Below are 26,589 nucleotides of genomic sequence, written 5' to 3' on the forward strand. Positions count from 1 at the left end.
ATTTGGGGACTCTCGGTGCTACGGTTCGGCCGTGAAAGAATAACATACATACAAACACACAAACACACGAACACTTGAAAATATTTATAAGATTCGATGTTGAGCGACCTTCAATAAAAAACAAGATTATTGGACTATTGTGAGCATCCCATTCCGAGAGCATTTGAACACCCTACAAGTTAAATCCATTGGTTTTTGTTTGTTTGTTACTTGCGAAAATCTAAGATTTTCAGGAAAATTGGTTGATCTTGTGTGTTATCCTGTCTGTCTGTCTGTCTGTCTGTCAATCGCATACAGGTCAAAATTTTAAACCGATCTTTACAAAACGTCACAAAATGGTAGAATTGGTCATAAGAAAGAAGCCTATTGATTTTGAGGACAAAAGTTCCAAAGGTCAACATGGATGGCCAAAGGTCAATGACTGTAAAATTTCGAAAATCCTCAATTTTCATCCGATTGATTTGGAATTTGAAGAGGATTTACATGTCAGGACACTCAATTCAACCACCAATTATTTCTGAGGTCAACTTTAGCAAAATGGTCAACATAGGTGCCGTTTCTAAAATCCTCAATTTTCATCCAATTGATTTGAAATTTGAGCAGGATTTGCATATCTGGTCACTTAGTTCAACCACAAAGTATTGTTGAGGTCAAAAGGTCAACATAGGCCAAAGGTCAATGACTGTCAAATTTCTAAAATCCTCAATTTTCATCCGATCGATTTGGAATTTGAAGAGGATTTACATGTCAGGACACTCAATTCAACCACCAATTATTTTTGAGGTCAACTTTAGCAAAATGGTCAACATAGGTGCCGTTTCTAAAATCCTCAATTTTCATCCAATTGATTTGAAATTTGAGCAGGATTTGCATATCTGGTCACTTAGTTCAACCACAAAGTATTGTTGAGGTCAAAAGGTCAACATAGGCCAAAGGTCAATGACTGTCAAATTTCTAAAATCCTCAATTTTCATCCGATCGATTTGGAATTTGAAGAGGATTTACATGTCAGGACACTCAATTCAACCACCAATTATTTTTGAGGTCAACTTTAGCAAAATGGTCAACATAGGTGATATTTCTAAAATCCTCAATTTTCATCCAATTGATTTGAAATTTGAGCAGGATTTGCATATCTCGTCACATAATTCAACCACGAAGTATTTTTGAGGTCAAAAGATCAACATAGGCCAAATTTCTAAAATAGTCAATTTTCATCCGATTGATTTGGAATTTGAAGAGGATTTGCATACTTGGTCATTGAACTTGACCACCAATAACTTTTGTGGTAAACATATGCCAAAAGGTCAACATAGGCCAAAGGTCAACAACTTGGGTGTAATTTCGAAAATCGTCAATTTTCATCCGATTGATTTGGAATTTGAAGAGGATTTACATGTCAGGACACTCAATTCAACCACCAATTATTTCTGAGGTCAACTTTAGCAAAATGGTCAACATAGGTGCCGTTTCTAAAATCCTCAATTTTCATCCAATTGATTTGAAATTTGAGCAGGATTTGCATATCTGGTCACTTAGTTCAACCACAGAGTATTTTTGAGGTCAAAAGGTCAACATAGGCCAAAGGTCAATGACTGTCAAATTTCTAAAATCCTCAATTTTCATCCGATTGATTTGGAATTTGAAGAGGATTTACATGTCAGGACACTCAATTCAACCACCAATTCTTTTTGAGGTCAACTTTAGCAAAATGGTCAACATAGGTGATATTTCTAAAATCCTCAATTTTCATCCAATTGATTTGAAATTTGAGCAGGATTTGCATATCTGGTCACATAATTCAACCACGAAGTATTCTTGAGGTCAAAAGATCAACATAGGCCAAATTTCTAAAATAGTCAATTTTCATCAAATTGATTTGGAATTTGAAGAGGATTTGCATACTTGGTCATTGAACTTGACCACCAATAACTTTTGTGGTAAACATATGCCAAAAGGTCAACATAGGCCAAAGGTCAACAACTTGGGTGTAATTTCGAAAATCGTCAATTTTCTTCCGAATGACCTTAAATTTGAAGGCGATTTGCATATCCTGTCACTGAATTCAACCACCAATTATTTTCGAGGTCAACATATGGCAATGGTCAACAATTTTCATCCGATTGACTTGAAATTTGAAGAGGATTTCCACATCAGGTCACTGAATTCAACCACCAATTATTTTGAGGTCAACAGGCCAAAGGTCAACAACTTATTTTAGGGATTTCAAAAGTATTGTGCTATGTACGACATATTTCCTGTTTGTTTGTTTTACTCACATCAGAAATAATACAAATAAAAGGTTTTTGACTCTTAGTTGCGCTTAATGACTTTGCTCCGAATTGCCACATTATTAACTGTGACTTGAACACCAAGGCTGCTCAGTACGTCCACGGCTGAATAATATAATTGGAGACTTAACCAATGAATTCCGACTCGCCTTTTTAAGTCAAGCCAAACAAAAACTGATCATCCGGTTTCACTTTCTGCCATCAGTGGAACATGACATGGTTATACGAGAGGCTCCCGATTCAATTTGGTCCAATCTTGAGTTTCCCAAAATGCTGTTTCAGGAGACAGGGTTAATATAGATCTTTAAAAGTAGTAAATTATATTTCCAACTTTTCTCAGACTACATTTTCACACATGTGATTCACAAAACCCGAAATTAAACATGTGTATTAACAAAGCAACCAAAGATATACTCTGAAGTATCTTTTCCCTATTTCTACGAATTCCACGAGTTTCACTTTCCCTAAAGGGTTTAAACCATCCTGTTCTCCCCAACGAGGTCATCGACATCCATTACATCTCCACCTCATGAGGATTCGTGATGAGGATAAATCTATGCTTGCTTAGTCTCCAATGTTGATTCGCAGTAATTAAATTGTCCCTTTTCATCTCGGGATTTAAGAAGCACTTGTCGCGTGTGCGGTAACACATACCCAGCGTCCTCTGCGGCCCCTTTGGCCTCGTGTTCCCATTGGACCGGACAGGCCCTGCTCACCCTGAGCAGACAAAAGAAAGGCAAATGTAAGTGCACAGGTAGGTATGCAAAAAGATTCACTTAATCATGGTCTTACTCATGTGGCATCTCATGGAGCCACCAGGAGTCGCTCGAGATTATGAAGCAAGTAACGGTTTAAAAACGATCATGGAAATACAAAAATCATGATGCAATTTAATCTTTTATGACTCCCTGAGCCAGGTGAACCTGGAGGTGGGGTATTATTTTTTTTTTTTTGTGTTTATGAACCTCTACTCTTAATTATAATGCAAAACTATGGATTGCTCACTGCCAGACTGGCCAGAGAGTAAATGTCTTCGAAACAGGTATTTACGCCATTTACCCGTTTACAATGAAAATATGAAACCGACTTGAGAATGATAGGCAAGTGAAGATGAAGATGAAGATGAAGATGAAGATGATGATGCTGATGATGATGATGATGATTTGTAGTGGGGTAGAGGATATCACACCATTGGCATACTGACCTTTTTGTATCGGTGGCCAATTAAAATGGCGAGGAATTGGATGTCAATAAAACACATCATTTTTTACTACAATCTGTTAACTTCATGCAACATCACATCTTGCTGAATAAATGTTATTCCGGCCTTCCGTTACTTGCATCACAGTGTCTTTTCAACAACAAACAACAAAGTGAATTCAAATTTGTTTACAGTGTAGCACCCAGGACCGGATTTACCCCCAGGGTAACCGGGGCAAGTGCCCCGGGCCTCCACCACTCAACATGTGTCCCGGGGCCTCCACCACTCAACATGCGTCCCGGGGCCTCCACCACTCAACATGTGTCTCGAAGCCTCCACCACTCAACATGGGTCCCGGGGCCTCCACCACTCAACATGTGTCCCAGGGCCTCCACCACTCAACATGTGTCCCGGGGCCTCCACCACTCAACATGTGTCCCGGGGCCTCCACCACTCAACGTGTCCCGGGGCCTCCACCACTCAACATGTGTCCCGGGGCCTCCACCACTCAACATGTGTCCCGGGGCCTCCACCACTCAACTTGTGTCCCGGGGCCTCCACCACTCAACATGTGTCCCGGGGCCTCCACCACTCAACATGTGTCCCGGGGCCTCCACCACTCAACGTGTCCCGGGGCCTCCACCACTCAACATGTGTCCCGGGGGCCTCCACCACTGAACATATGCCCCGGGGCCTCCACCACCCAATGTTGTGTCGCTTAAAGGGTTGCGTATTTTTGTGAAGTCCAAGCACAGCAGTTTCTAGCATTACGAGAAGCTAGTGGCGGAAAATTGCAGCAATTCAGACTGCGCTGTTGTTGAGGAACATGCTGCATGTCGAACACCACATGCAGTCATTGAACAACCTGATCAGGATCAGGGCTGCTAGGCATCTAAAATTACCTCATTTTTGCCAGTTATTGATTGCCTATTGAATGTGCTACAACAGCGAATAGTAAGCATATGACGAGATTGTTTGATTTATTCCGAAAGCTGCACTCGCTGAGCACCGAGGAAATTCAAGCTCCAAGGAAATTATGTATTTTATCCAATAATTTAACTCGTGGAGCCTGCAATGTTATTGAGGCAACTATACAAATAGAAAATTGAATAGGGCTGCCACAGAATAAGACATAAGAGTTTAGGGTCCAATCAGCGAAAAAGGTTGCAAACCAATGCTTTACTTCATCGTTTGTGGCAGAAAGGGCTACCACCACCCACGTGTGTCCCAGGACCTCCACTACCATAAATACAGCAATGCTAGCAAGCAGGATGCACTGGTGTCAAAGGACATCGAAGAAGATCAGCGCACTTGCTACCTGCAATTTTTTTTAAAGCAAAGTTACATGACGATTGGATGGAGAAAGTAGTCGGCGTTCCAAAATATCCGTTTTCTGTAGGCATGGGTTGCAGGGTGTTACACGTATAAACGGCCTCGAACTTGCTTCGCTCGGCTTCGGCCAAATGTACTACATGTTCCATCACATTAATTATTTGGTACACATACATACGTAAGTTGTAATTTTATATTAAAGTAGCCGAAAGCACCCAGCGTTGCCCGGGTTCTTTTTGAATGAATTTACAAATATAATTCAGCTTTTACTCGTGGCCGTAGAAGATTGACTACTATAATTCAGCTCAGATTTTAATTGTGAAATGGGCCCAGCCTGGCCGAAGCGGCCTCACCACCTAGCCTATAACCTTCCCGGGGCCCGTCCCGACATTTTTATTTCTTTTTGAATGAATTTACTACTATAATTCAGCTTTTACTCGTGGCCGTAGAAGATTGACTACTATAATTCAGCTCAGATTTTAATTGTGAAATGGGCCCAGCCTGGCCGAAGCGGCCTCACCACCTAGCCTATAACCTTCCCGGGGCCCGTCCCGACATTTTTATTTCTTTTTGAATGAATTTACTACTATAATTCAGCTTTTACTCGTGGCCGTAGAAGATTGACTACTATAATTCAGCTCAGCTTTTAATTGCGAAATGGGCCCAGCCCAGCCGAGGTGGGCCTCGACCGGCCTCGCCACCTAGCCTATAACCTTCCCGGGGCCCGTCCCGACATTTTTTGTTTTAGAGGTTTCCTCCTATCTTTCACCGTTCAGGAGATTAGCGTGTGCAGACAAACAAACAAACAAACAAATAAATAAACAAACACAAACTTTCTTTTATATATATATAATAGAAGATAGAAGATAAATAAATAATTATCCTGAGCAAATACAATTTTCTTGGTTTAAACCGGCAATGGCACACATCAGTGAGACGTGTAAGAGTAAAAAAGAAAAGGAATCGGAATAAGGCAGCTTGCTGCTCTAATGATTCTCGATTTATGTTAAGCCAAGAGGAACACCACCCTCTAATGCGCTTTCTTGGGACATGAATTAACTGGACATTTTTATGGCTGGTTTCCTCTCTGGATTCCATCATTCATAAAGTAACCATCAGAACCTTTATATTGCATTTTGACTGTTATGGATGGTGAACATTAATTTTGAATGCAGACATAAAAAGAAAATGGTGTTGTTTTCAGGTCTACTGCCCTGTTCTTTGCAAGGAATACATATATTTTCAACGTGCACAGTAAAGAGTTGTTACCATTGCAGAACAAGGATTTTGCAGAATTATATTCATGGCATTAACCATAATCAGGCCGGGGAACAGATACAGCCCCCCTCTACTTTTTTCGCCATATTTTCGCAGACATTTTTTCATTACTTTTTCTGCTCAACTCTTGCGCACATTTTGACACTAATTATATTAAAAAATCGGATCTACGGTTGCCATGGAATTCTGCCCCACCCCTTCCCCCCTCCTCCCCAATCCGGATTTGAGAAGATCCAAAATAACCCGACCCGATTAGGGTTAATCTTCTTCTTCCTGTGAGCCAAAATTATTCCCCCCTTGCATTGATTTCAGCAAGTATTGTGTATATAACCTTGTTTTAAGCAAAACAATGCTTGTAGTCTAGTAGAAGTGTTGCTCTTCCAGAAACAACAGTATTTGATTTGTAGAAGTATCACAAAAGAGACTGAATGAATGAACGAATGAATATGAATGAATGAATGAATGTTCGTTTTAAGGCCATTTTTCCCCGCTAAAGCGGGGGTTAGCCTTGCGGGCCCCATGACAATAATGGTTCCCTTTTTGAGGCAATGTTTTTATGGCCGGATGCCCTTCCTGATGCCAACCCTTAGTCGCCTCTTACGATGCGCAGGGATACGGTGTACCTATTCTAAATCGGGGTACACACCGGGATCATTCATCCCAGCAAGCAGGTGCTCAATTTGCCGACCTCGGAAGGATGACAGGCTGTCAACTCCCCTGGCGTTAATTCAGCGATCGACCGGGATTCGAACCCAGGATCCTAGGATCCCAAGCCGGCACCCTAACCGCTAAACCAACACCAGGCTGGGGGGATGGAGAGCAGAGGAGGGGGAGCTCACCCAAGAAAGATCAAGATTCACAACTAGGCTGGGTCATCTTAAGGGCAAGTGAACATACCTCTAAGTTACCGCGCCAGCTCATAACATGGCATTGGTGATGATAAAAATGTGACTTCTCATCGTAACTCTAAGTTTTTCCCCTCGTTCAGGTCCTGCCACAGCATGATCTATCTACATGTTCAAATCAGTACTAATCCAAATCAAAAGCTACATTTTTCTGACATTTCAGTGCTAGTTAAGTATCGAAAATCACCAATCTTCTCAAGTGCCACAAACTCCATCCATATATCCCCCAACCCCTTCCAATCCCAAATAAATGAGCTGAGAAATTAACTAAACGGAGAAACATATGGAGGTTAAAGAGTAGTGAGGAAAATCGGTTTATGGGGTAAATGGGTATGTGAAGGCTTATTTAGTTGATGATCATGATAAATTCTCACTTTCATGCCTGGTGGACCAGATAGCCCAGTAAGGCCTGGAAGACCCAAAGGCCCAGGAAGCCCACGTATGCCAGCGGCACCCTGAGAACGACAGACAGGAGAATACTAAAATAGAGCAGCAAACAACATTCACTTTCAATGGATGCCCTCTGTCCTCTTGTCCAACTCTCTTTGTTCTGTCATTTAAAAGTGGAACTAAAGTAAGGTAAGTTATGAAGGCAAAATGAGATTGACGATACATAATTGTGATCGGATGTTTCACTTTACATCTTCATATGCAGAAGCCTCTTATTAAGCAGCAAAGGTAACTATTATTAAATTTTCCAGATTAAATTATGTACGCCCCCTTTCTGTTACATTAGGTAGAGGTACGTCACATGATTGGATGGTAGTTATTCCGATTCGTCTCCTCATCAATCACATTTCATATCCGCTGAAAGTTTGATCAAGTTTGCAGACCCACATAGTCAAATCGATAAACACCATTGACCAACAGTTCTCCAACTATTATGACATCACTCTTTATGGAAGGATAGTGCAGGTTAAGACTAATATGGCAGCTTTAAAGTAGTGTCTGCTAGCTCAAAAATAGTTTGTTCGTGTGAAGCACAAGGCTGCGGGGTAGCATCATTGGCTCAGGGCGCTGCTGTGCCGCTGATGCAGTGCCCTCTGCTGGTAAGAGAAGGAATTTGGAATTTGTTCATGGTGCCACCGATAGCTCGCCTACTCTTCACGTAGGACACCGTGGGATCTTTAACGTCCACCAACAAATCCTGGCAGACGGGACGGACGCCCGTTTAACATCCATCCGAGGTACGGCACCACACATTCATGAATCCCCTGCCTGTGAAACATCGGGATGACAGCTAGGTTGGGATTCAAACCCAGGCCAGACAGCTTAGAGGTGAGTGTGTGCACCTCCAAGTCTCGGCCATCCTGTCAGCCATTTCACGAATAGTGATGAGGTGCTATCGTGATACCCCAAGCATTGAATTGATTGCAGTTGGGCTCAGACATTCATCTATCTGTTTAAATTAAACCAAAGTTCAATAGATATCGTGAATGTGCGACATTATGAAGGAGGTGTATCTTTTTGTACCTTCTGTTTCAGTACTAAACATAGATCAGTTTTCACAAATTCCTGTTAAATTACAGAAATAAATGGATTTTTTTCATGTGATATATGTGAGGGAAACAATTTTGGATGTAATCTTACTATAATTCACCAAATGTCTGTCTGGCCGTCTGTTCCCAGGTTCCGCAAAACGGCTGAACCGATCGCAACAAAATTTTGGGTGGGTAATCCTGGGACCCCCTGGAGTAAAATAGGTTATATTGTTTTTCCAATTTTTTTTCCCCAATTTTCCAATTTCCAATTTTTCCAAACACGCTGGAATAATATTTACCGATATGAACAATGATGTGACTTTTATTGAAATTCTACAAATACTCTATGAATGAATGAATGAATGATCGTTTTAAGGCCATTTTCCCCGCTAGAGCGGGGGTTAGCCTTGCGGGCCCCATGACAATCATGGTTCCCTGTTTGAGGCAATGTTTTTATGGCCGGATGCCCTTCCTGATGCCAACCCTTAGTCGCCTCTCACGATGCGCAGGGATACGGTGTACCTATTCTAAACCGGGGTACACACCGGGATCTACAAATACTCCATATAAATAGTAAAAAGAAAAGAAAAGAAAAGGCCTTCAATTTCCGATATTTTGCCTTTTCATTTGGGCCTCCCTATTGAAGCCCTGCCCGTAGGGCGTGTACCGTTGCTAGTATCAAATATTGTACTCAAGGAAATTGCACCCTTAGCCAAAAACTGGTCTTTTCTTTGTCATTTAACAAAATGCTGAACTCAAACTATCCTCGTTCGATCACATGCAAGGAAAAGTTAATCAAGAGGGAAATGTAGGCAAAATTAACCATATCCATTATTAGAGTGCACAGGGTGCTCACCTTGGTGCCAGGAACTCCAGGTAAACCAGGTGGCCCTGAGAGGCCAGGAGAGCCGGAGAAACCTGGCTCACCCTAGATGAGTACGAGTGAACATGAAAGACCCGGCAGGTAGAGAAAGTAGAGGAAGGCCAATTGACAAGGTAACAACAACGGTACAAAAAGAGCACAAGAAATATAAGAAATGAGGAATGAGAAATGCACGTTTGAAAGAAAAACAAGGAAATGAAAACAGCATCATAGAACATGTAGTAGAAAGGAGAAAATACAAACAATGAAAAAAAAAAAGAGGAAAAAAAGCTGGGGTTTTAGGCCTAAAGGTGTGGTGCCGGCCAAGTACTGTTTAAAATGAAGGCAGGGTTTAAACAATCAATATACCTTAGTCCCTGAAAGGCCTGCAAACCCCAATGGGCCTCGCTCACCCTGGGAAGGTTTTGAAATAAGAAAAGGGGGAAAATAAGGAAATGTATAGGAAACGTAGAGATACATGAATAGGATGTTGATAGAGGTTGCGGTTAGGATAGGTTATTGAAGACTGTAACATATAATTGATTATTGCTGGAAGTCTTGCATGCACAGGTGCTGTCGAAATAGGTATTGATAAGTTTATGGCATTGACAAATAACAAAAGATGTATTTATTTTGATATTTTGCAATCAAAAGCCATATCCAACAGGACTGGGTAGAGGTAGGGCACGTTCCTCTGAGCTGTCTAGTCAGAGTTTGATTCTTGCCCGACCATAAACTGTCGGATTGGTGGTTCTCAGGCAGGGAGTTGCATCGTAAAGTCTTCATCCCTTGGATGGACATTAAACTGGGAACCTATCTGCAAACATTAGTTGGACGAAGATGTTTTTTGCGAGCACCATTGATCTTACCGAACCGAGCCCTCTTGCTTGAAGGTGACTGTATTCTTTTTCTCTTTTTCTCTTTCTTTCTTTCTTTCTTTCTTTTTTTCTGTTCGTTTATATCCTCCTTTCTTATTGTGTCCAACTATTCCCCTACTGTAAGTTCATCGTCTTTTTACTTTGTCACTCAGTTCTTCTATTAATCATTCTTGTAGAGGAAAATAATAGCAATGAAAAATAAGTAGTGAAGTTTCCTAATCTCACTATAGCTGGGAAGGCAAATGCAAACCACCCAGTGTAATTGTTGCTAAGAGACTGCTTTGGCAGCATTGAACCTGCCGTAGGAGCAGAACACCACAGAGACAGAGCAGTGGTATCGTGACATGTTGAAAGACTCTTTCTTGTTAATGTGTTGAAAAATAGTCTGACCTAAGATGCTCCATTCGAACATCCAGTTTGGCCAGTGCTCAAAAAAAAAGGTAAAAAAAAAAAAATGAGGCTGAGACCCTGTAAAAAATCCAAACATTCTTCACAAAAATCCTTAAAGTTTTTTTTAGAGAACGGTGCAAAACGATAGAAAAAACTAGAATGTGCAATTTGAAAGGGAGAAAAAGGGGTGAAAAGGAAGGAAAGAGTAAATTAAAAGGCAGATGGTAAGTCGCAGGTACCGGAACTGTTTATTTGGCTAGCTGAAAGGCTGAGCTATCGAGAGAAGAGTAGAAGCCTGTAGATTTTCCACCACATGCACTCTCCAATCCTATTCAACCTGCCAATGAAAGGAGCCGGGAAGTCATTTAGCATCCAGTTAGAAATAATAAACCAGTTTTCAGGCACAAACCACAATTATAAAAGGAAGTAGAATCGCCGGGCATGTAAGGACTAAAGTAAGGTGCCGCAGACTATTTTTGTTGGAACGAGGACTGCATAACGAGGTTAAAACTTTTAGAGGAAAACGTTGAGCGAGAAGGACACATAAAGAAGGAGACCCGAGTTTTTACATTAGAAAAGGGATAATTGCAAGCTGATATGAGAAAGATGTTTGAAATAATAAAGGTTATGGACAGAATAAATGCAAAATCGTTCTTCAGAAGAATGGACAGCGACAGAAGCAGGGGCTACTGTAGAGTCTGTAGGAAGACGAGAGTTAAGATGGTCGTAAAGTAAGGGTCTTTCACTCAAGAGAGTAGAAAATGCATGGAATGGTCTCCCTAGAAAGGTCTAGAAAGGCAGCAGAAACAGTCTCTAGGTTTAAATTTGAGTTTGATATCTAGAAGCAGTGTGGATAGAAGGATACTTCGATATTAGCAAGATTTTGTAGCCTGGATGGGCCTAATGGCCTCCTCCTGTGTTAAAGTTCCATGTAACTCCTTGTAAGATGGGTAACCGCACAACGAAACAGAGAGACAAAATGATAAACTGAAAAGGACATGATCGACAAATTAATATGAAGATTAATAGGGTGTGAGATCGCATCAAGCAAACGAAATTAACCAATCCCGAGAGAAATTCCTCCTTAAATTACCAAAGACAGCAACACGGAAGCCTGTATTTGAATTCTTAGACAGACATGCTTCTCTGTTATGAAACGTCGATTTTGTTGTTTTAAAGGTTAAGAAAGAGAATCTGAACATTTGACAAAGATCATCAAGAAAGACAATCTGAACGTTTGACAAAGATCATCCTGTACACTTTACTCCGAAGGCCATGAAAACCTTGTCAAAACAACACACAAGCACCTTGGCCCCAAGGCCGAAATGCATGGTCATCACTAGGGAAGATTATTTATACCACGAAGGTTAATCAGAAAGACAAAATCACATTAGCAAACAAGGCTTGCTACGTGGCTTGAATATATTGGAAAACTAGAAGGGCACTTAGTAGAGTGCATACCTCTGCAAGGCGCTGAACAGTTTACGTTTTGTATCCCACCGATAGGCCGGATCTGGATCTGGACTTGAACCAAACTATAATCGGCTTGTTCTTGTAATCAAACCAACTCGTCCACCTAGTTTTATCATAACCCGTCCAAAACATTTTGATCATGCTATATATCGTTTTGGCCCTATCTCTTAATGGTGAAAAATCAATTGGAAATTCAAAAAAACACCCGTATCTGGATCCGGATCTTCAACAAAGCCTAACAAGATTTAAAACAATCAGAGGTTTCAGACCCTCGCCAGGAGGGTTTTAGTGCTTTTTAAGGCTTTTGTGTTCAAATAAATATGGCACCCATACCACGTGACCTACAATGTTTTAATTATCATTAAAAATATTGTACAGGTCGAGTTGCACCTATGGTAAAAATTTCTTGTCAATTGGACCAACGGTTGCAGAGAAAATCATATTTATTCTGTGCGGACAAACAGACAGACAAACAGACAAACTGACTCAAATGCAATACCCTCTCCTCTGGCGAGGGTAATAAAATTGTCCTTGTCACACACCCAACTTGTCCACCAAGTTTCATCCAAATCTATCTGTAATTTTTCGAGATGTCATGCTCACAGACAAACAAACAGGGTAAAGACATGATCTCCATCCACGTTTGGTGGCAGAGGTAACTACATGAAGGCTGCTTTGAGCAAATACCCCATTTGTATGTTAAATGCCAACACATACAGGAAATTGAACAACCAAATTTGAGAAAGCCTCAAACAAATTGGTCAAACAAGTGGAACATGTCTTTCAATCCTGACAAATCTCACACTCTACACCTTCGATACGGCCTGGCACCCCGCTCTGCTCACCAAACTCTCCTCGTATGGTATCCATGGAAACCTCCACACATGGCTTGCAGACTTCCTCTCTAGTCGTAGTCAACGTGTGGCCCTGAATGGAATCCTCTTATCTCCCCTTCCTGTTCAGGCTGGAGTTCCTCAAGGCAGTATTCTGGGCCCTGTGCTTTTTCTGGTCTTCATGAATTAGCTTTCCGACTCTCTGGAAAATCCTCTCTATCTCTTTGCTGATGACTCCACTCTCTGCGGCTCTATATCACAACCCTCAGATCGGCAATCTGCAGCCTCCTCACTCTCTGCAGACCTGAGTAACATCACAAACTGGTCAAACAAGTGGAACATGTCTTTCAATCCTGACAAATCTCACACTCTCACTTTGTCTCTTCAAAAAGACTGTCTGGACAACCCTCCCATCTACTTTCTCAACAATCCTCTCCAAGAAGCTCTGTCACTCAAGCTCTTGGGTCTCACTATCTGCCATGATCTTTCCTGGGAAAACCACATTTCCGAGCTGGTCTCCAAAGCCAGTCGCCGCTGGGCATCCTCCGTCGTGCGAAGTCCTTCCTTGGCACACCTGAGCTCCTCACCACATACAAGGCTTTCATCCGCAGCTCAATGGAATACTGTTCTCCCCTCTGGGCTGGTGCTCGTGCCTCACACCTAGCTCGGCTTCACGTGGTTGAAACCAAAGCATTCAGAATTATTGGAATCTCCCGCGATGAAGCGGATTCTGAGGACCTTTCACTCACTCACCGCAGGCAGGTTGGTGGTCTTTTTGTCTTTTACCGGCTCTTCTTCGGCGCACTATGGCGCACTCCGGCCCTGTGCCCCCTGCTCCGTCTGTGCTCTGCCCCCCAAATATTCCTGCAGGACACAAGATGTGCCAGCAACCCTTTTCTGGTGAAACAGCCAAAATCAAGACTCTCTGCTCACCTTCACCCTTTCATTCCTCTTTTCTCCCACCACTGGAACAAACTCCCTCACTCTCTTCAATCACTCTCCTCCCCCAGGTCTTTAAAACAGCTGCTCACCACCGTCTCTTATCTTCCCCCATCCAAAACCTTGATATTTTCTACCCACGTTAAAACACCCCAAATCCGCCTCTTTCAATCCCCAATTTCTTTCCTGAAATTCCTAGTAGTGTTCATTTGCTTTATACCGTGTACTCCTCCCTCCTCCCCCCAGCCCTCCCCCTTCCACAGATCTACCGACGTCCTTGTTCTCTACTGTTGCTGTACTTCTGTGCTTCCCTCTCTCTCCCCCTCTTGTCTCCCGCTCCCTTCATTGTATGTTTTATGTGTCTATGCATGTTTTCATGTTCAATGTGTTAGCTCTTCCACGAGCCTCGATTCTGAATACAAAAAAAGTAAAAATACATTAAAAAAACCAAAGCGTCAATCCTGAGCCTTAACCAAATTGATGAATTTGACCAACCCCGAGTGATATTTGTTTCGACGTTTCAACTAAAGACACCAACCCCTAAGGGGAAGTGTGCAAGTTTGGCGCTACGAGCATCACTCTTGGACACGTGTTTCTGCTGTGAGGCGTCGTAAGCAAGACAAATTAGGTTAAAATGCAGGGCTTGCCACCAGGCAGCTTGCGCACTACGTTACACCATACACATGGAGGATACAAGGAACGGAGTGGAGCAGAACGTCACACGGTATTAATCAATGGAGACGAATACAAAACACCAGACTGCGAAGGAGAGAGAGATGGGGAGAGAGACGGAAATGGAGAGTGAGACATTGAGAGGTAATGGGTGGGAGCGAGAAAGAGAGAATCGGGACAAGAGCAATGTAATGTAAGGGTAAGGAAAGTTGAAACAAGAAGAGAAAAGGAGTATGTTGAAAACGCAGCCTCTATTTGCACAACTATGGCGCAGCTCACATTTCGTGAAACACAAACAGACTGCTATGGCAGTCTAACGAGGAAGGAGAGGCCTAGGGAGCTAACGAGCCGTGCTTTGCAGTCAGCTCCGAACGTCAGGGCTGCCGGTATTGCGGTAGCGGAGTCGGGGCGCCGTCATGCTGGTAACCTGAGACCAAAATCGCTTCCCACGGCAGAGTTGCGTCCCGCGCAACACAGGAGCGCGTTTCTCTGTGCAACTGCAGCCAAGTCTGCCTGAGCAAAAGCTGCAAAAGCATTCTTGTTAATCATTCTCCTCTCTTTTCCTCTGTCTGCTTTTCATCCCTTTGCTTCGCCTTTCTCTCCACTTTTCTGGCAACGTTTAATGACATTTCTCAAATGAAACCTTTTTCCATTTCTCCACCGCTATATTATTGTTTTTTTATCACATCTGTACACACTGCACACGTTTTGTGGGATATTATTTGGGTTAAAGGGGAAAAAAAGACATTTTCTGAATACAAAGTCGAGGTTTTGGAAGAGCTCGAAGACAGAATGGGCCAGAACATAACAAAACAGAGCAGGAGCACAATGGAAATGGGGAAAACAACAGCAGCAAGGTGGGGACACAACAGAGGAACACTTGGAGAAATGATGGGAATGGGGAAGAATGACAAGAGGAGCAGATGGAGGGCACAGGGGGCAAACAAGTTGGATACAGGTTCAAACACAGCAAGTGGAATGGAAAACCGGGAATGAGACATAAATTGAGTGAAATAGCAAAAACAAAAGGTTGAGAAAGAGGGGAGACCACAAAATAAGCTGGAAAGCAAAAGACACGCGAAGGGAGGGTTAATGAGGGTAGGAAAGGTCATGAGACGAGATGTTAGTGAACAGCGGTCTTGAAGCACTGGAGGGGAAAATGATATTGAACAGACTGAGGAAGTTGCTTGCACAGCAAGAAAGAAGAGGAACAAGTGAGTGGAGGTGAGCAGTGAGCCTGGATTTTGGAAGTTTCACTAGAAATGGATTACTAGCAGACTGCTTGTTTCCTGGAGAAAAATGGGAGCAAGGGAGCGGTGGCAGGGGCAGAGAAGGGAAAGTGCAGAGGGTGCAAGACCAGAAGGGAGGCAGTAGAAGGTAGAGGCCATCGACTTGTCTGAGATGTGAAAGTAACAGGCCCAGAGAATCAGGGTCTTTGTGGGAGATTGCAATGATTTTTAGGGCCTTGGTTTCCATGGCATCAAGAGGTGGAAGGTCTGAGGAAGGGGTGCTAGTCCAGAGTGGAGCGCATTACTCCATTGAGCTGCAGATGAAGGCCTTGTAGCTGATAAATATTCAGATTTGCCAAGCAAGGACTTTGCATGATTAAGCCGGAAGACCCGTTAGCCGGCAATGGTTGTTGGTGGACATTAAACATCCGTGAAGTGTCTTTTGTGAAGAGAAGGTGAATTTATCATCGACACCCTGAACAATTTACAAAATCCTGCCCTGACTGCTAAAAAAAAGCAATGGCAAACCACCCAGCATAACCCTGACCATTGGATTCTTCAACAGCTCTGATGATGAATGATGAGCCTAGATTTTGTATACGAAAAGGTAAAATAAAGAGGGTCAGGAATTCCCTAAAGCATCATTATCATGGACTAGCAGAAGTACCCGGCATTGCCGGGCAGGGGAGGGGAGGGGAACGGGGGGGGAGGGGGAAGGGGAGGGGAGGTGAGGGGAACGGGGAGGAGAGGGGGGAGGGGGAGGAGGAAGGGAGGGGAGGGAAGGGGGTGGGAAGAGAAGGGGAGGGGGAAGTGGAGGGGGAAGGGGGAAGGGATGGGGGGAGGGTGAGGGGGGAGGGGTGGAAGGGAAGGGGAGGGGGAAGGGGATGGGGGGAAGGGGATGGGGGGAAGGGGAGGGGGAGGGGGGAAGGGGAGGGGGGAGGGAAGAGGAGGAAGAGGAGGAGCCAGACAACTGTTAAAATGCCATTTTGTCGGTTACGGAAGGGTTGTGGAAAGACGTTTCACAGCTGTTTCAAAGACGTTTAATTCATATCGCACAAAATCGACAAAAATCGACACAAAAACACGATCGCACAAAAGGTGAAAAAACGCAATCGCTTTTCGCTCTGAATTACGTGCAAACGCATGACGGAAATCACCATCGCCCAGCATCGAGTGCCAACCAAGATGGCGCCCGGTAGCTACATCTCCACCTGTGTGGTGTGAATGGCAATGGTCATTCTATATATTTTCCGTTCAATGGTCTGGCGGAGAGGATGGAACATGACGTGATCGCTCTGAGCGAATCAGCGAGCTGCTCTGGCACATGCTGAAATTCCGTGTATAATGTTCCTCGATAAAATGCACTGAGGTAAATATGAATAAAAAATATGGATCTCGTCAAATATTTTTAGGGAGGCCATGTCCTTCCCAGGCTCAATGGCCATGTCTATGCCAAATATCAAGTACGTGAGCCTCTCCGTTTAGGAGTCTATAGGTAACACACAAACAAACTGTGTTTTATATATACAGTATATAGATAGTTAGTTTGCAAGAAATCTCAGAGGGAATCTCAGAATCTTTCAATCCAACCAATTGAGTCATCGTGTTTCCTGATTTGATCTCTCAGCAAATTTGATTCCGCAATAAAACGCCATCCTGGGAATGTGTGAGCAAAATGCTGCATTATGAAGAAGAGTTTGGGTTTCCCTGTTTGGTGATCCCATCTGAGTTACGACCTCACTCTGCTGTGATCCAAGTTTCAATCGCCCAAACTGTTGATTTATCCGTTGTCTTTAGAAGTCCCTGTCAAAAAATACAGCTGTGCCTGCTAATGTCCTTACCCTACAGGTGATCTATGTACAAACTCCTCCATAGTGCTACACCCACCCATAAGTAAGATTAGAGGTCATTCAGTCTTCTACCATCCTCATTCAGTATTGCACCGCCTGCTCTTCTAGTCCTTCCTTCTCCAGCCCAATCCAGATAAACATGTTCATTCTGGTAGACTTTCCAAATTCCATGCCATCTTCTCACCTTCATCACCTCGTCCCTATTTTCTCTCATTGATGGAATAGTCTCCCCATGTCAGTGGAATCACACTCTTTTCTCAAATACTTCAAGGTTGCAACTCACCGTCATCTCATTTCCTGTTCCATCCAATAATCCTGTGTTTTTAAACTTCCACCAATTTCCTATGTCAAGTGGTTTGCACTATGTGTTCAATGTCGACAACCCACCTCTACTCTTCCTTGCAGTTTGACATACTCTCATCCTCTGTTGTGCTGCTCCTTCACGAGCCTCAAACTTGTATACAAAAAATATTCCATATCAATAGGAGTAGGCCATCGGTGAGATAATGCTCCAGCGTACAAGTTTCAGCATTCACGAAAGAGTGAGCCTTCGATAATTTCTTTACTTGCCTAATGAATAAACAAGGTCCTCAACATTGTGTTGAGCAATAGTTGTATGAACTGTGAAGCCGACGAGAAACAATCAGATCGTCACCGTAATGCATTTTAGCTTAACCATGGCCAGGAAAAAAAGTAAATACACTTTAGGTGAGTGATGAGAAGGCCGCTAAGTAATATATAATCTGACGCAGTAAATGCGTTAAGTTGGAAATACTGGAACGATGTTTCCAATGCCCTGAATCCATCCGTGCTAACTGCCTCCTGTTCTCAATCTGTTTGCACGAGTTGCCCGGGTTTCGGCTGTCAGTCCTCGTTCAGCCCCGAAGAACTGGCGTGTTCCATCGTAGCGTTTCAATTTGAAAAAACAAACGCTTGGGTGAGGGGAAGTCAAATTATCACAAAATATCATTTTTCATTAGTGTTTCCATGCAAGACCAATCGCAGCTCAGCCTTAAGTCCGGTCCGCATCGCTTGTTTTGGCAGAGCTTTCCCCTTCAGCCGCAGGGTGTTAAAAGCATGTGTAGTCCATGGTGCTGGCTCTTTTTTATGACCGTTAAACAAATCGAGGCCCTTGGGTGACTTAAGACTTTTAGTAATATTCTGGAAACTAAATGTTTTACTTAAAATAAAGAGAAACTGGCAAAAGGTGTTATAATGAATCTGGTGTGTTCCATCATCACAGCACCGTAGGCCTCAGTTGGCAATGTTATTGGCCATGGTGGAGAAGTTGGTACATGACAAAATCAATTAACCTCCCGGGTCCAAAGAAAAACGTTTTCTGTTTCTATTCCTGGGTAAGAATAGTAGGAAAACATTATGTTGCGGCCACATGAGATATCCCCTTGGAAAAAGGAAAATAGTATTTGATTTATATTAGAACAAAATGAAAACAATCTCTGGCTTTGTTGTACATTTGCCATTTGCAAAAGACTAAGAGAAACATTTAAAAAGACAAAAATGAATGTCCTTCGCAAACTCTCAGCTTCAGTCATTTTAGAAGAACATTCGTAAAAGCTGTCACACACACAAACCGCACACACAAGAACGACTACTCTGAAAATAGCAATGGTGAAGATAACTATAGATATAACTTATAAACATTGGTATTAATATGGATGGTGCAAGCCATGAATGAGACACTCATGCACCTGTTTCCGTCATGTTTGGCTTTTCTCTCCATGGAAAGTGGAAGATTACAATTTAAAAATAAATATTACATCGAGGCTCATGGAAGGGTGAGGAGGTAGAGGGTAAAAAGGCAACATACTGACAGTGGTTCCACAATTTGACAAAACAAACAAGTGAATGAAGGGGAAAAGAGTGCGAGAAAAGAGGACGATGTGAGAGAAGCGAGGACGAGATGGGAGCGAGGCAGGGAGGGGAAGGGAGAATAAGGGAAGAGGAGAAAAGGAGAATAGGCGAATAGGGGAGGAGAGAGTGAGCAGAAGGACATGGGGAGAGAGAGAAGGAAAGAAGGGGAAAAGGGGAACAGGGAGAAAGGGACAGAGAGAGCAAACACAGTAATTTGAAGGTTCGATTAGGCAATGTTAATGGGGGTAGCAAATAATACATGAAGGGGATAGAGATGATATGAGATTGTGGTGCACCACCTGCTTAAAGCCAAGGATGGAGGAATGGGATTGAATAGCCTCAGGAAGACACTTCCTCAAATGAGAGCAAAGAGGAACCAAAGAGTGGAGGTGTGTGGTAAGCTTGGATTTTGGGAGCTTAAACAGGACGAGGTTATTGGAAAAATGTGTACATCTTGGAGAAGGGGGAGAGGGGTTTGTAGGGCCTGAGAGATCAGAGGGCAGAGGGAGAGGGCCAGAGGAGAGACCGTAAAAAAACATATCAGTCACCAATCTATTCGTGATATGACAGCAACAGGTCTTGTTCTTTGGCTTGATCACAGGATATTCCAATAATGTCAATAATGTACATTTGTTCGCTTAAAGCAAAAATCGATTCTTGTATTCGTCACCCAAAAGTTAGTGTAACGTATTCAGGGTGTGTGTGTGTGTGTGTGTGTGTGTGTATTCAATATTCACATACAACGGTGTGTGCGTGGGTGTGTGGTTATCTCCAAATACAGATTTCAGAAGGTGGAACAGAGCCTTCCCAGGTCTTCCCAAATCCTTCACTTTTAAAGATTTGAGTAGGAGAAGACAAGTTAATATACCGATTCATGGGAGTTATGGATACGACACCGGCATTATCGGCCAAATGGCTTCCTCCTATATTTGTCAGTTTTTGTTTATATTTCCGAATATTATATTTGCTTGTGTGGCAGGATAGAGTATATAAAAGCGAAAAAAGAGAGGAAAAGGAAAAACAGATAAAAAAGGAGCACACATGACAAACAAACCCATGCAAATCACAGCAGAGAGCAGGCTTGTTTAGGCAAAGGTAATCAGCACAGCAGGTTGAGGGAGTTTGGCAGTCTTGGTGAGTGAACGGAAATCAAATAAAACTCACCTTCTTCCCTCGCTCTCCAGGAAAACCTACATATCCTCTGTCACCCTTGCGTAACGCCATGATGGATGGTGACAGATAAAACGAATTGGAAAAGTTGGTGAAATGAATGCAAGACCAAAGGTTCGAAAACAGAGCAGCAAAATAAAAATAGAATTAGGTTATGTGCAAATTAAAGAGATGCCCCTACCTTCAGGCCTGGGAAACCCTGACTTCCAGTATCACCCTAGTGTCAAGAAAGAAATAGATGTGAAGAAGAAGAAGAGCAAGCAGTAGCAAAGACAAAAAAAAGGAAATAAAAGATGTAAAACTGATCAAAACGTGCTTTGTCCATTTGTTTAAGCATGACGAAACACTTAAACAGGAAACTTACCTTCCTCCCAGGGAGGCCAGGAAGACCACTTTGACCCTTGCCAAGAAGAGACATTGAGACATTAAGAATGAAAAAAAATTGAGACAGACAAGTCGACCCACCTAAGGCCATTACCTAAGCCGTGAATAAAATGACACCAAATGAAAATACAATCTCAACAAACTAGAAGTTTCTACAACATTCAAACCAAATTCAAACCATTCAATACCATTCAATATTCATATGTGGTGATTTCAACTGTCACCATGCCAGTTGGCTGGGTGTGGGTACCTCTCTCACCAGCCATGGCTCTTCAGCAAAGGACTTCTGTGACTCACTGGGACTGACACAATCTGTCAATTTCCCGACCCGGATTTCAGTCAACGGAGCATCTTCTCTTCTGGACTTGGTTATGACTAACTTCGCTGAAAATGTCTGCTGCTCTTCTTCTGCTCCAATCGGCTCTTCTGATCATGTGCTTGTTAAAGTGGACATCTCTCTGACCATTCTCAGAGAGCCTCCTCAGCGTCGACGAGTCTGGCATTTCACTCAGGCCAACTGGCACGGTCTTCAAGCAGCCATCAATCATCTGGACTGGTCTCCCATCTCTACTGCCTCTGACATAAATTCTTCCTGGGAATTCTTCCAAAGCAAACTGCTCTCTCTCATGCACAGATTTATCCCATCTCGTCTTCTGTTGTCATACCCTTCCTCCCGTCCATGGTACACGGAATCTTGTGGTGAGGCTATTGCCCAGAAACAACTTGCTTTCGTCTCCTGGAAAGCAAATCCAACGGAAGGAAATCTCATTTCCTTTCACAAAGCCCGAAACAAGTGTGTGTCCACCCTCAGGAGAGCCAGGAAACAATATCTCTCCGTTCTCAGGACCGAACTCTCTTATCTGTCTCCCTCTTCCAAATCCTGGTGGCGTCTGGTCAAATCTGTTTCTGGTGTTTGTTCCCCCTCCATCCCCTCCCTCACCTCAAATGGCCACACGGCTGACTCCGCACGTGAAAAAGCTGAATGCCTCAACTCTGTTTTTGCCTCTAAATCTTGTGTCCCAAACCCATCCCTCTCTGTACCCACTGTACCCAGTCGTACCCAGCTGCTCCTGGACTCTGTGTCCTTTCCTCCTGACAAGGTGGAAAAGTTTCTGTCAACCCTCGACTCGGATTCTGCAACTGGACCTGACGGCATCAGCCCACGGGTCCTAAAATCCTGTTCTTCCGCTCTTTCACTCCCTCTCTCTGTTCTCTTCACCCTCTCTTTTGCTCAAGGTCATCTTCCATCTGCTTGGAAATCTGCCAACATCACCGCTTTGCACAAAAAAGGTGCAAAAACAGATCCCAGCAACTACAGACCAATCAGTCTTCTCCCAATTATCAGCAAAGTCATGGAATCCATCATTGCTTCAGATATGAAATCTTTCCTCTTCTCCAATGGCTTGATCTCTGATCATCAATTTGGTTTCAGACCGGGACACTCCACTCTGGACATGCTGCTTCTGCTTTCTCAACAATGGATGGAGGTCCTCAATGCCAAACAGGAAATTAGAGCAGTCTCCCTTGACATATCACGTGCCTTCGATACGGTCTGGCACCCCGCTCTGCTCACCAAACTCTCCTCTTTTGGTATCCATGGAAATCTCCACGCATGGCTGGCGGACTTCCTCTCTAGTCGTAGTCAACGTGTGGCCCTGAATGGGTTTCTCTCATCTCCTCTTCCTGTTCAGGCTGGAGTTCCACAAGGCAGTGTTCTAGGCCCTGTGCTTTTTCTGGTCTTCATCAATGATCTCTCTGACTCTCTTGAAAATCCTCTGTATCTCTTTGCTGATGACTCTACTCTCTGTCGCTCCATTCTTCATCCCTCAGATCGGCAGTCTGCTGCCTCCTCACTCTCTGCAGACCTGGACGAAATCACAGACTGGGCAAACAAGTGGAACATGTCTTTCAATCCTGACAAATCTCACACTCGTACGATGTCTCTCCGAAAAGACCGACTGGACACAACCCTCCCATCCACTTTCTGAATAATCCTCTCCAAGAAGTTCTGTCACTCAAGCTTTTGGGCCATGATCTGCCATGGGATCTGCCATGGGCATGGGATCTGCCATGATCTTTCCTGGGAAAACCACATTTCAAATCTGGCCTCCAAAGCCAGTCGTCGACTGGGCATCCTCCGTCGTGCGAAGTCCTTCCTTGGCACACCTGAGCTCCTCACCACATACAAGGCTTTCATCCGCAGCTCAATGGAATACTGCTCTCCCCTCTGGGCTGGTGCTCCTGCCTCACACCTAGCTCGTCTTCACGCTGTTGAAACCAAAGCATTCAGAATCATTGGAATCTCCCGCGATGAAGCTAACTCCAAGGGCCTCTCACTCACTCACCGCAGGCAGGTTGGTGGTCTTTCCATCTTCTACCGACTCCTCTCTGGCCTTGCCCCCCCCAGCTCTCTCTGGGCTCTGTCCCGCAAATATTCCTGCAGGTCTCACAAGATCTGCCTGCAACGCTCTTATGGTCAAACTGCCAAAATCAAGACTCTCTGCTCACCTTCACTCCTTCATTCCTCTTTTCTCCCGCCTCTGGAACAAACTCCCTCACTCTCTTCAATCCCACTCCACCCTCCAGGTCTTTAAAACAGCTGTTCACCACCATCTCTTATCTTCCCCCATCCAAAACCTTGATCTTTTCTACCCCCGCTAATTTCACCCCAATTCCACTTTTTTGAAATACCAACTTCTGTCCTGGAAGTCATTGGTGTCCTTGTGTTTTATACTTCTCCCTCCACCGCCCCCCCCCCCCCCCTTCCCATGCCTCCTGCCCCCAAGCCCTCTCCCTTCCACACATCTCCCTGCTCTCAAATGTTGTGTTTGTGTGCTTCACCTTCTCTCCCCATCTTGTTTTCCGCTCCCGCTTTTTGTGTGTTTTGTTTGTCTGGTCGATTTGTTTGTGAAGTAAATGTTAGCTCTTTCACGAGCCTCGATTCAGTATACAAAAAAAAAAAAAAAAAAAAAAAAAAAAAAATCCATTTGTTATTTTGTATACATCAATATGGTGTTCGAGAACATTTCGTTCAGTAGACATTATTTTACCAATATTTTGTCACATTTTATTATACTGGTATCTTAAAATAAAACAATTACTTTGCATGACTCAGGCTTTGGTAGTATTGCAATTGCAATTCTGGAGAAGATAATTGAATAGAACGATGTGAAAATGACCAAAATAAATAAATAAATCAACAAGGACTGATAGGCCTTTGTTGTGATAGATTGCCTGCAGGAACTCATAGCAATACACCTTACATTTTCTCCTTGTCTTCCTTTTATTCCTGGGTCTCCAGCATCACCCTGTGAGAGAACGGGAAGGGTGGGGGGGATGGAGGGGTGGTCAAGGAGATGGAGGAGGAATATTGACTTAAAGAAGTATCTTTGCATACTGAATGATCAAAGGCAATAAAAATTACGTTGACCAAGCTACTGCAATGCAGAAATGTGTTTTTAATTATTATTTCATAAATAAGTGTCAGATACCTGATCATGTGACCCAATATGCGTGCAATATATTTCCTAGAAATTGTATATAGAACTGACGGTAGCGAAGTGCTTCACAAGGTAGTAGTTTATTTCTCCAAGATGGCTACAAGTTTCACTTAACGTTAGTTACTTGGTTGTGGACTCGTATGCACGAGATGTGGATCCATATAACACCAATAAACAGGTCTGAACTATTGTCTCCTTCTCAAAACAAAAGGTGTTTGAGAATGCTGATTGGATCCAACTATCGGACCTGAACTTACAAATCAAAGCAACAGTTGAGAACAGCATTCCATTGGCTAAAAAACGCTCATTTAAAAATAAAAATAAATCATAAAGATGGCCTTTATACAAGTCAGTCAATGATGTGCATTCATTTAATAATAATAAAAATCCGAAAAAGCTTATCTTAAGTGGTGACTCACAGAGAATGAAAGTTCAAGTGACACGAGGATAAATGGTTCAGAAATTAATCAAACTTAATGATTCGAAAGGTTATGGGAATATTACATCAAATGGAAGCCAGGGCAGCTGGGAAGTGCAAATCAACAACTTGTCGAAATTAAATAATGAAGACATTTGTCTTGATATATCTATCTATATATATATATATATATATATATATATATATATATATATATATATATATATATATATATATATATATCTATATATATATATATATATATCTATATCTATATATATATATATATATATATATATATATATATATATATATATATATATATATATATAAGAAAGTTTTTGTTTGTTTGTTTGTTTGTTTGTCTACACACGCTAATCTCCTGAACGGTGAAAGATAGGAGGAAACCTCAAAAACAAAAAATGTCGGGACAGGCCCCGGAAGGTTATAGGCTAGGTGGCGAGGCCGGTCGAGGCCCACCTCGGCCGGGCTGGGCCCATTTCGCAATTAACAGCTGAGCTGAATTATAGTAGTCAATCTTCTACGGCCGCGAGGTAAAAGCTGAATTATAGTAGTAAATTCATTCAAAAAGAACCCGGGCAACGTCGGGTGCTTTCGGCTAGTATATATAGAAATATATAGAAATATATATATAGATATACGTATATATATACACACTTTTTTTGTGGGCATCTCTCATTCGCGACTTTATTCCGGTCATGCAATATCAGTTCTTTTATTAAGTTCAGGGTTTAATGCACACGGATGTGGAATCAGCAGTTCGTCCTTCCAGTTCATCAAATCTATGTTTCCCGGACAAGTTACGTTGTGTTTTACCATGTTGTTTTCATTCCTATTTTGCTGGTTGTGTTTTCGTCCAATTTTCTGTACCAAACTGTATTTTGTGTTAATCATCGAGTTTTCTGGTATAGTCCGGCCTACTCGTGAAGGGCTGGGCTAGTCGGGTTGTTGCTTCTGTGTCCATTTTTGATTGCATTTGCATGATTTTCACTCCTTTTAGCCAAGGCATTGTTACTCTTTATCCCTCAAATTAAAATTTTCCCCTCCTCGCTCCAAAATATATATAAACAACAAAAAGCTCTTCTTCACTCCAAAAAACAACAACAAAAAACACCACATAATCATCAGAAAATAAACCAAACTCAATCTAATCTCATGCACAGAGTTACTCTTTCATTCCCTATCCCATCTCCTTTTCAATATCCCCAAACTGAATCTTCAATGAATAAAACGTTTCTTCCTTTGAAAGCTCTTAACAACATTTTACAAAACCCTTCAAAAATGTAATTTAAAAAATGCCTTACTCTCCTTATTACTCCATGAGGAACAACCAATTTATTCTTCTTCTTCAAAACCTCTTCCTTTTCTTTTTCAAAAGGCTTATTTACCCAACCCCTTCACTCTAAAATGGACAGTTCACCAAGCCTCATCTTGCACCTACGTGGCTTCAACCAAATCGTCACCTTATATCCAGTTGGGGAATCCTAAGATGTCCATTTTGCAGATGATACGTCAACTCGACAATAAATTCCCTTTCACATCCATTCATGGTGTCACACCACTTGATGTCAGCACCCTCCCCATCTGCTCATGTGATCCAATATAGATTG

The 26,589-nt window shown here is 42.7% G+C and overlaps 1 protein-coding gene across 1 annotated transcript in view; it reads right to left on the minus strand.

The window, feature by feature from the left end:
- Positions 1-26,589, minus strand: part of LOC137432941 (uncharacterized) — a 135,006-nt gene that overhangs the window by 71,452 nt on the left and 36,965 nt on the right. The window contains exons 12-19 of the mRNA XM_078783760.1: positions 24,304-24,348; positions 21,021-21,056; positions 20,838-20,873; positions 20,651-20,695; positions 9,720-9,764; positions 9,345-9,416; positions 7,382-7,462; positions 2,946-3,008 (exon numbers count right to left, since the gene is read on the minus strand). Coding sequence (XP_078639886.1) covers positions 2,946-3,008; positions 7,382-7,462; positions 9,345-9,416; positions 9,720-9,764; positions 20,651-20,695; positions 20,838-20,873; positions 21,021-21,056; positions 24,304-24,348 — 423 coding nt within the window. The remainder of the gene's footprint in view (positions 1-2,945; positions 3,009-7,381; positions 7,463-9,344; positions 9,417-9,719; positions 9,765-20,650; positions 20,696-20,837; positions 20,874-21,020; positions 21,057-24,303; positions 24,349-26,589) is intronic.

The sequence above is a fragment of the Myxine glutinosa genome, chromosome 8 (assembly GCF_964187855.1).
Source record: "Myxine glutinosa chromosome 8, kmMyxGlut1.1, whole genome shotgun sequence".
Lineage (NCBI taxonomy): Eukaryota > Metazoa > Chordata > Myxini > Myxiniformes > Myxinidae > Myxine > Myxine glutinosa.